Here is a 9,931-nt window from a genome sequence, read left to right as displayed (position 1 = left end):
CTCCCCCAAAGGATTTACATTGTGTGTACGGACCACCGTGTGCTTATTTTTCCCAAATGACTACCTCACAAACTTCTCTTTAGCAGCCACTAGTTAACAATTTTGATTAAAAGGCGGGAAGGGCAGCTGTGGCAGGCACTTGTTGGATCCCATCGCTGGGATGTGGCCAGTTGGGGTGGCTGGGTACACGCTGCATGGCTGGGGGGCTCAGCGCTGTCGCTGCCAGACGCTCCACACCCGGGGATGCAGTCGCTGCCAGCAGGAGCATGGCTGTGTCTCACTGAAGGTACCTCATATGGCTAGCCTTTGGGATCTTTTCTGTTGAGGGGATATCAAGAAACCCCAAAAAAGCACGATGAAGCGCCAGACGACGCTGAATCCTACTGCTGAGGCCCTCCTGCCGCCGAGCAGGGAAGAGGGAGAGCTCCCGCCGCCCGTCCGAAGGGGAGCATCCCGGCGGGATGCGCAGGGGGGCCTGGAGCCGGGAAGGGGGGCGGGATCGTGCTGGGGAGGGCGGGGGCTCGGCCCCGGGCCCGCCCCGGGCACAAGAGGGGCGGCACCGTTCGCAGGGGTCCCGCATCCCCGCCGGGCGGTGCGGGGCGTGCGGAGCGCCTCGGCTCGGCTCGGCTCAGCTCGGCTCGGTTCGGTTCAGCTTGACTCGGCTCGGCTGGACTCGGTTCAGCTTGACTCGGCTCGGCTGGACTCGGTGCGGCTGCCGTCGGGCAGAGGGTTCTCTCGGCGCCCGCAGCCCCGCGGGATGGAGCCCGGCGCGGCGCGGCTGCTGGCGGTGCTGCTGTGCCTGGCTCCAGGTAAGCCCTGGGGAGCCCCGCGGTACCCGGCTCCGGTCTGCCGGGGAGCTCCGCGGGACCCCGACCAGAGGGGACGAGGGGATGCCCGGGTGCCGCGGAGGGCGCGGTGCGGCTCTCCTGTGGCTTTCCTATGGGTTTCCTATGGGTTTGTCGGGGCTGGTTGGGCGGCTGGGACAGGGCGAGTCCCCGGGTGGGACGGAACGCCGGTGGCTGCGGGCTTGCTGACCGCTCCTGTCCTGTCCTCTCGGCCTCTCCTGTCCGGCCGGCCGGTGCTGGCCCGTCGCAGAGGGCTGCCTGCCACGGCAGGGTGTCCTGCCCGCTTGGCTCCAGCATCAGCTGTCGTTTCCGAGAGCAAAATGTCCCTGGAGCCAAACGCGGGAAACCTGTCATCGGAAGAACCTGCTCGGAATGCAAGTGATTAGAGCCCGGGGAAACGCTAGCGACACGGGGCATGTCCCGCTCTGGGCACGCTTTCTTTGGCCCGGCTGTCACGGCTGGGGCTGCGGCTCGGCCCGGTGAGCCGGGATTCCTGAAGGTGATGGCAGCAGCTAGGGAGGAGTGAAAATCTTTCCCTGTGGTACTCCCAAATGTTGCACAAGCTGGGCTGGTGCCTCAGAGCAAGCACTGACACCCAGATCACAGCCCTCACCAGCGCCAGTGGCTCCGGGTGGGTGCGATGCAAACTGCTGTGCTGACGGTCTGGGAGTAAATTTTGCCTAACTTCTTAGGAGGAAAGAGAAACTTGGAAAATCATGGCATAAAATAAATAATTGGGATTTCAAACTATAAAAATAGTTTCTTTGCATAATTCATTGATCAGTAGTCTCAAAGAAGTATATTCGATTTATTATAAGAAAAGTTGGTCATCCCCAGGGGAGTGAGATCATCAGATGAAGGTTCACTTCGTTTCAATGTCCCACATCCTCTTGTTAGACCTTGAAGTTGGCAATGCAAGAAAACAGGAACTCCACCCTGGCTGCTGAATTGTAGTGCTCTGCAGCTAGCTCCTGACCATCTGCCTTTGCTTCCTGTTATGACAGAATTTTTGAACTTTTTGGGATGTGTGAAAAATCATGATTTACCCTTCGCTGCTAAATAGGTGATGCGAAAGTGTCCACTTAAAACCTGATGAATATTTCTGTATATAATACTTTTCTGATTGAGTAGCATTTACTTGTTTATTGGATTTATTAGAGAGGTTTCATACATGTTTTTGCAGGTTTATGTATGTCTCTGGATCAGCCAACCCTTAGCATCCAAAAAGATGTCCTCACAATAATGGCAAACAACACACTAAATATTACTTGCAGGTAAGGACAAGTCTGTTCAGCATGATTTTGATGATTGGTAATTTATACAGTGAGCTTTTGTACAGAATCATACATGAAGTGATCTCTCTCCTGTCAGGCCTCCTGTTTTCTCTTCACTCCCTTTGTGCCTTCTGCCTCACTTTTCCCTGGCAAGTTTTAGAAATTATGTGCGCAGGCTGCAGCAAGAGAGAGCTGGGGAGTGTAGGGGAGCTGGGGGAGGAAGCATTGGCTGTGTCCTTGTGGATCCTGCTGGTGAGCCATACTCTCAGCGCTCTCTTTTGGGTGATTTGTCACTTAGATTCAGCAGAATGTAAACCTCAAGTAGCTTCAGTGTAGCTTTTGGCAGTAGGTTGTGTGTATGAATTTGTCCTACATGGTTTGATGCTCTCTCTGTGTGATGGGGTGAAGCCCATCCCTCTCCATAGCCACAGAGACTGGTGGGGCTGGGGTTCATATCACAAGTGTCTGCTGCTCTAACATCTGCTTTCCCAGAGGTCAGAGACCACTGGAGTGGTCGTGGCCAAGCAAGCAGAGCAATGCTGAGAGGCGTATCTCCGTGACAGAGTGCAGTGATGGCCCCTACTGCAAGACACTTACTCTGAGCAAAGTCATTGGCAATGACACAGGGGACTACAAGTGCCTTTACAGGGACAGCCAGGCAGCTACAACCATTTATGTTTATGTTCAAGGTAAGTGCTTACACAGCTCTCAGGTGTCTCTTTCCCTAGTGTCAAGAGAAGAAAGGAATATAGTGTCTCAAAACAGTTTTGATGCTAAAATTTATTAATCCTAGAATATTTGATCCTATGAAACATTTTTCTTGTTTTCATGTTGACTAATTAAATTCAGGTATGCTAGTTGCCACCAACATAAAAGCCTTTGTACCTATAATTCCGAACTGACCTGCCATATGCAGTGCATGGTCTGCTGTTCTCCACCCAGAATTTAGCATAGCTAAATTCCACACAGAATTTAGCTCATCTCTGCTGAGCTCTGAGCCTGTCCTCATGAATGCAGAGCTAATACTGACCTCAGCAGGACTTTCATATGAGAGAGGATTACAGGGGTTTTATATTTGTTAAAAATTACAGATCTGATCTCGTGTATGATCCCAAAAACCACCCAAACCCCAAAACATAAACTTTCATACGTTTGCTGATTCTGATGGTAAAATCTATGTAGGCTGTAAGACTCAGTTTTCAGCTGAGTGTCACAGGCACTGCAAAGCCTCAGTTATACACTCAGCTTCAATAAGTGCATTCATTGAGGCATCTGCCTTTTTGCACTGATGGCTTCACCCTCGTTTCCATATGCATCCTGTTTCCTCTTTATTGTTAACTTATAGTTACCATTTTGAGAAATGAGATGTAATTAAGTACATGACTTAGCTTGTTTTATAATATCATGGAGCTATTTTTTTGGTGTTCTGCTCTGACTTTGAAAAGGATGCTGACATCAGGGGAGTCAGTGTAACATGTCACAATTTTTAACTGATATTTCCTGTAATGCTTATGCAAGGAAAGTCACAGTAGGGTAAATCGGATTTTTGTCGACAAAAGGACTCCTGTAGCAGGAAGCCATTCTCCAAAGTGCACTCTGCTGCTGATAGCTGTTTTGAGAATAATGATATTCTAAATCTGGGGGGTGGGGTGTCTATAAAAACAAGTATCTCCCCTATTTAGTCTCATTATTTCAGTGCTTTATGACATGGAAAATAATACAACTGACTTGTGAAAAAATAGAAATAAGAAATACTGGAAAAGTTTCCAGTTTCCATAGTCATGTGATGATGACTTATCAATTGAATATTATTCTAGATTACAGATCACCATTTGTGACTTCAGTTAGTGATCAGCTTGGGATTGTATACATCACTAAGAACAAAACTGTGGTAGTGCCGTGCCTTGGAACCGTATCAAATCTCAATGTATCTCTACATGCGGTAAGGAAAAAGCCTGCTATTTTTTTGGAAGTTAGTTGAAGTCACTCTGGCATAAATATGTTGTTTGAAGTAAAAATACATTTCTTAAAAACTCCTTTCCATCATTGTGAGTTTTATAGCCTGTGATTACAAGATGAGTGCTGTACCTGTACTCTCAAAGCATGTACTAATTCCCTGAGCTACAATGTTGAAATGGGGGCCCTGCAGCTGTGGCAAATGCTGGTGACAATTCAGGGTTGTTCGATTTTTGAATTCTGACTATGTGTTTTATCAATATTCCAAACAGAAATATCCAGAAAAGATATTTGTTCCTGATGGTAAATCCATTTCATGGAATAATAAAAAAGGCTTCACTATACCCAGTCATTTAATCAACTATGCAGGCATGGTCTTCTGTGAAGCTAAAATAGATGATGAAAGCTACCAGTCTGTGATATACATAGTTGCAGTTGTAGGTAAGCCAAAGATTTTTATTTCTCTGTAACCAATGTTCTTTTGCTTTCTACAGCATACTGAACCAATTACATTTGGTTGGACACTAGGTTATTCAATACTGACAATGCAGTTAATGCAAAATGGATGTTGAGATTTATATCACTTTTCTTTTAAATGCAATGTATTGTGTTCTTTCTGGTTGATCATTGGGATAAGTGCTTCTATTTTTAGTGTTTTACATTGATGCCAGGGATTTTAATTATTTTTTTTTCTGACAATGCAAACCTTTTCCCTAAAATCACTTATCCACAATCTCAGTCACAGTGGAAGGAAATGAGAGGCAAGCAACCATCAGCAGCAGATGAAAAGAAATTGCTCTGAGTGGGTACCAAGGGAAGGGTGGATCTGAAGGTCTCACTGTGAGCTGGGTTGTCTTGTCTCCCTAAAGACCTGTTCTCGACTCTCACAGGGTTTTATGCCTTCCTGGTACATTTTGTCAGTTGTTCCTCATACCCCAGAAATAATGTGATAATTCTGTGGAGGCTTAGTCCTGAACTGAAACTCAGGAGCTCTTTCTCTTTCAGCTGAGGACATAGTAACCATTTCAAATATCCAAATGGCACCAAGGCAGTGTCTCCCGGCTTGTCAGCAAGGCATAGCCTTCCCTCTTTACTCTGTGCAGAAGGCTTTTATGTCTCCACCAAATTCACAAATCCTCACTCTGATTTGGAGGAATTTGAGAATATCTGTAGAATTTCTGCATTCAGAATATTTTGTTTTGAAACATTTTACTGCACAAAGTAAACTTTGGATTATTTTGCTATTGCTCCACCGTTATTCTCTATAAAGTTCCTGCTTACTGCTAGGAATGGGTGTACAATCTCCCTTGGTTTAGGTCTCACAAGGATAAGAAGAAGGTGTCTAAGGCAGAGGAACTGTGTGAGTGACGCATCCTGCTGTGTCACTGTCTGACACGGGTCTCAGCTCAGGGCAGGCACGTCACTTCTCTCCAGGCTGCTTTGTACACCCATTGTTGTGCTGCACTGGGGCATCGAGGGGCTTTTTTGTAGCTGGGGTTTTGGTGGGAGTTGTGGTGAATTCACCTGGGAAATTTGCTTACCCCCATGTTTCATGTGTGCCTTTGTCTTTCTCTAGGGTACCGAATTTATGACCTGACAATGAACCCGCACAATGAAGTAGAGCTGGCAGTGGGAGAAAAACTTGTTCTCAATTGCACTGTAAGGACAGAGCTGAATGTGGGAATAGATTTTAAATGGGACTACCCTTCCATCAAGGTAAAGTCATACTAAATTACAGGTGCCTTCATCACAAAGCAGTTTGACTTATTTAGGTATAATGTCACTTCTGCCTTTAAAACATTGAGAAAGAAGATGATAATACACAACAAAATTTCTGGTATATATAAATGTGCAAAGGATGACAGAAGGAATAACAATGGCATTTCCAAACATCTGTCTTTTGTCTATTGCAGGAAAAACGTGCCACTATTAGGGATGTAAAAACCACTGCAGGAGAAATAAAGAAGTTTGTGAGCACCCTTACCATTGACAGCGTGTCCTTAAGCGACAATGGTCGATATACTTGTGCAGCCTCCAGTGGTCGCATGAACATGAAAAACAGCAGTTACTTCCTTATCCATGGTATGACATTTTCCACTTCAGTTTTGTCAGTTGTTTCAGATTTGGGATTAATAACTGGGATGCAGAAGGCATCTCAATGATGAATCAAGTGACAGAAATGAACCAAACTGCAGCTACAGTATTTCTCTTGCAACTAGTATGGGATTATTTTTGTACCACAGCCTTAGTTAATAATAAGATTTGAAAGGATGCTATATTTTACTGAAAGCTGTAGAATCCCACTGGAAAGTGGGCAGTAAAATAAACTGATGTAAACCTTTGACCCTCTTCTGCATTGACCTCCTTAAGGTCCTGTAAAACTCAATTTGTGTAGGTGGCTTTGTACAAGGGCTGCCTGTTCTTAGTCTTGGTGAACTTAGGCTGGATCTTGGTGGCTCTGTGACACAAGAGTCTGGGTCAGCATGAATGAAGCTAAGAAAATAAAACTTTCAGCTTTTGCATTATGAATAGATGAATCAAATGGAGTTTTGGTGGTGCGGAAATGATGCAAGGGAAACAGCTTTGGCTAAGTGAATAGATAAGTACGAGGCCACATCCTACAGCCTTTTCTCAACCCCCTCTTGGGCACAGCCCCAGCTCCGCTAACTTACTTATAGAAAAAATTACCAGCATGAGAATGGCTCACTTTTAATCACCAAGTTAGACAAAGTGATTTATATTTTGAAGGAGACTGATTTTCCTGAGGTCTGATTTCAGGAGCCAGAATATTCATGACACTTTTAAAACAAAACAAAAGACTTTCAAACTTATTGTGGGCATAGTGATTCAAGATATACTGAATTTTCTCCTGGGTTCTTTCTGTTCTGCTCTTCAGGAGCCAAAATGAGATCATGTGCTAAACTGAGTATACCAGATACTAAGTCTAAACCATCCTAAATCTTAGTCGAAAGGCTAATTTAGTCAAAAGGCTAATCCCTGTCTTCTGTCTGAATGCAAGTTTATAACTTAAAACAAGTAATGTAAATAATTTCAAGGTACTCTGTGACTGCAGTGGTTGAAATACATATTTGAGTATTTAACTTTATCACACTGCAGTTTTGAATACTCTGATTTCCTGGAATAAGTATATTGAGAGAGTTTTATGACATGTATATATATATATATATGTATATACAGGTCTGACAGTTGGCACACTATCCTGGGAGCTGAGTCTTGTCTCTGCTTTCCAGACCTCCTCAGTAAGGGAACTGGTCTGTTCCTCTGTGTGAAGGAAAGGACTAGGCTTTCATGGTGGCATCTCTCCAGAGCCCAGTTTGGAACCAGCTGTGCTTTACCAATGACCCATAGTTCTGTCACTAACTCCTATTTGTCATCTTGTTAGGTACTAACCCACAGGGAAAGCACTTTTTCTTTGGTCCATGACAAAAGACCGTTTAGTTCACTTCCCTTTTTTTCCCCTCAGAAAGTCCTTTTATTCACCTGGAGAAAATGGAGAATGTTGTTGAGACAAGGCTCGGTGACACAGTCAAAATTCCTGTCAAGTTTAAAGGATATCCTCCACCAGAGGCTAAATGGTAAGAACTGGGATATAATGTGTTTGAAAAAATGAGCAATTCTTAGTTAAAGCAAATCACTAAATATTCAAAGTGCTCTGTATTTTCTTCAGGTATAAAAATGGAAAAGCCATCAATGCAAATCACACAGTAAAACTTGGCTACGCATTAGTGATCACTGAAGCAACTGAAAAGGACGCGGGGAATTACACAGTTGTCCTTACAAACCCCATTAACAAGATGCAGAAAAGACACACATTTACCCTGCTGGTAAATGGTAAGTGGGGTAACAGAGGTGCCTTTCTTTCATGTGTCGATGTGGTATATTACCATCCTTAGTCTTAATTCATCCCCTACCTATGAAGATTTAAGTACTGAAGAAGAGCAGTCCTTGAACCTCAGCCCTGGAGAGCAGAGGTGACCCATCTCTCCTGGCTCTAGGATGTGTCAGCCAAGAGGCTGCAGACCCTGGGTGTTGGTGTTGTGATGATACTTTGTGTAGGGTGGGGTTTTTTGTTTTGTTTTTGGTTTTTTTTCTGTATATTATTCTTTGCCTCTGTGTCCTGCTCTTTTCCTGCCCTTCTCACTGGCTGTGCTGCTGGAGTCCTCCTCCACCCCGCTCCATCCTGGCCCTGTCCCGCCTCACCCATCCTTCCTGCCCCGCACAGGCTATCCCTCCTCTTCTGCCCTGCCCTCTACAACCTTCCTCCTCCTCCCCTGCCTCCTCCTTTCTGCTCCCCAGGAAACAGCCTATGCTTTGAAGACAGCAGGTCTTGGAAAGGGCAGCAAGGCTACGTGCGGTGGGATCAGATCTGGGGAATAGTGTGCATTTAATGGCTGGGAATGGTAGTGAGAGTCCAGGAACTGCATTTTAAACCATGGAGTATTGAAGGGGAATTTTGTAGGAGATCCTAAGTATCCTGATCCTCAAAGCGTTGGGCAGGTTCACTACTTCCCCACATGTCCTTGGAGATGCTCTGTTGCACTGGTATTGGGGCATGGTGTGAATTGGTCACTGTGGGTCTAAAGCATGCACCCTGGAGCCTTCAGCAGGAGGTGTGACCTGCTGCTCTCTCCTGCAGTGCCCCCCCAGATCGGTGAGAATGCTCTGATGGCCCCTGTGGACTCCTACAAGTATGGCTCGACACAAGCGCTCACCTGCACCGTGTATGCCGTGCCGCCGCCCAGCACCGTGCTCTGGCACTGGCAGCTGGAGGAGGAGTGCACCTTCAACCCCCAGTGAGTGCCAAGCCCTTGCTGTCTTCTGCAGCTTATACAGCTATTGAGGGGTATTTGTGCTGGGTTGGGGTTTGTCCAGTGCCTCCCTCGTCCAGGCTCGTTACTGAGTGCAAACTCAATGGCCAATGGAGAAAGAGTTTGTTGTACTTAATTTGCAGATTGCTGCAGGCGGGCTCTGCCAAGGTCATTGTTGTTGGCAGAGGCGAGGGCCACCCGCAGAGAGGATCCAGCCGTGCTGGCATGTTGCTCTTGTGCTCTCTTGAAGGGCATCTCGACTTGCATGGGGTCTCAAATGCAGCTGTTTGCATGCCCTTCCCTCAGATTCCCCTGTGGGCTGCAGGCCCAAAACTCCATCCCAAACAGAGGAAATTTGCTGTTTATGCTAATGATGTGTCCTTGTGGTGTTTTTTTCCCTTGTGCTCGAGTGCTGAGTGTGATGGGGCTCTTTATCTGTGTGAAAGTGTATCTCAGAGGAAGTGCACTGATTGATGTTGGGGAATGATAGAGAGAGTGCCTGACTGAGATTCACGCAGCTTCCCTTATCTGGACCTGCCATAAGCCCAGATTTCCTTTAACAAAAAAAAAGTCCAGGGTAAAAAAAAAAAAGGCATTCTTCTTTCCTGTTGTTGTTTTTAAAATGATTCCACTAGTTTCTTCCTTTGGTGCCTGGTTGCTTCCTACACAATGGCTACTGTCCTCAAGAAATTCTTGTAGGGAGTTCAGTGATTTTTATGTCTCTCTGTCTTCCTTTGAACTAAATCAGCTTGAATCATCCACTTATGAATGGAGGTTTGTTCCCAGAATAGCTGCTTTGCTCCAGCCATCCCAACTAGCTGACACAGGCAGATTAATTAGGAAATTCACCTTTAGGCTTGGGGGTCCTTTACTTTAAAGAGCATGAAGGTCTGAGGGGGTTATAGGGTGAAATTTGATAGAAATAATTCCAGAAGCATATGCTTCCCTCATAGATGCAAGCTGTGGCCAGTGATGCATCTGACTTATAAATATGTTCACAATATAAGTAGAACCCAAAATACCTCTC

The 9,931-nt window shown here is 45.7% G+C and overlaps 1 protein-coding gene across 1 annotated transcript in view; it reads left to right on the top strand.

Moving 5' to 3' along the window:
- Window positions 1-586: 586 nt before the first annotated feature.
- Window positions 587-9,931, top strand: part of KDR (kinase insert domain receptor) — a 30,242-nt gene continuing 20,897 nt past the window's right edge. Inside the window, exons 1-10 of the mRNA XM_030948171.1 lie at window positions 587-809; window positions 2,029-2,119; window positions 2,612-2,808; window positions 3,937-4,061; window positions 4,348-4,516; window positions 5,652-5,791; window positions 5,989-6,157; window positions 7,560-7,671; window positions 7,764-7,927; window positions 8,733-8,889. Coding sequence (XP_030804031.1) covers window positions 758-809; window positions 2,029-2,119; window positions 2,612-2,808; window positions 3,937-4,061; window positions 4,348-4,516; window positions 5,652-5,791; window positions 5,989-6,157; window positions 7,560-7,671; window positions 7,764-7,927; window positions 8,733-8,889 — 1,376 coding nt within the window. The 5' untranslated portion in view covers window positions 587-757. The remainder of the gene's footprint in view (window positions 810-2,028; window positions 2,120-2,611; window positions 2,809-3,936; window positions 4,062-4,347; window positions 4,517-5,651; window positions 5,792-5,988; window positions 6,158-7,559; window positions 7,672-7,763; window positions 7,928-8,732; window positions 8,890-9,931) is intronic.

Source organism: Camarhynchus parvulus, chromosome 4 (assembly GCF_901933205.1).
Source record: "Camarhynchus parvulus chromosome 4, STF_HiC, whole genome shotgun sequence".
NCBI classification, from domain to species: Eukaryota; Metazoa; Chordata; class Aves; order Passeriformes; family Thraupidae; genus Camarhynchus; species Camarhynchus parvulus.
The sequence above is the reverse complement of the archived record's forward strand: the minus strand, read 5'-3'. Positions and strand labels throughout refer to the sequence as shown.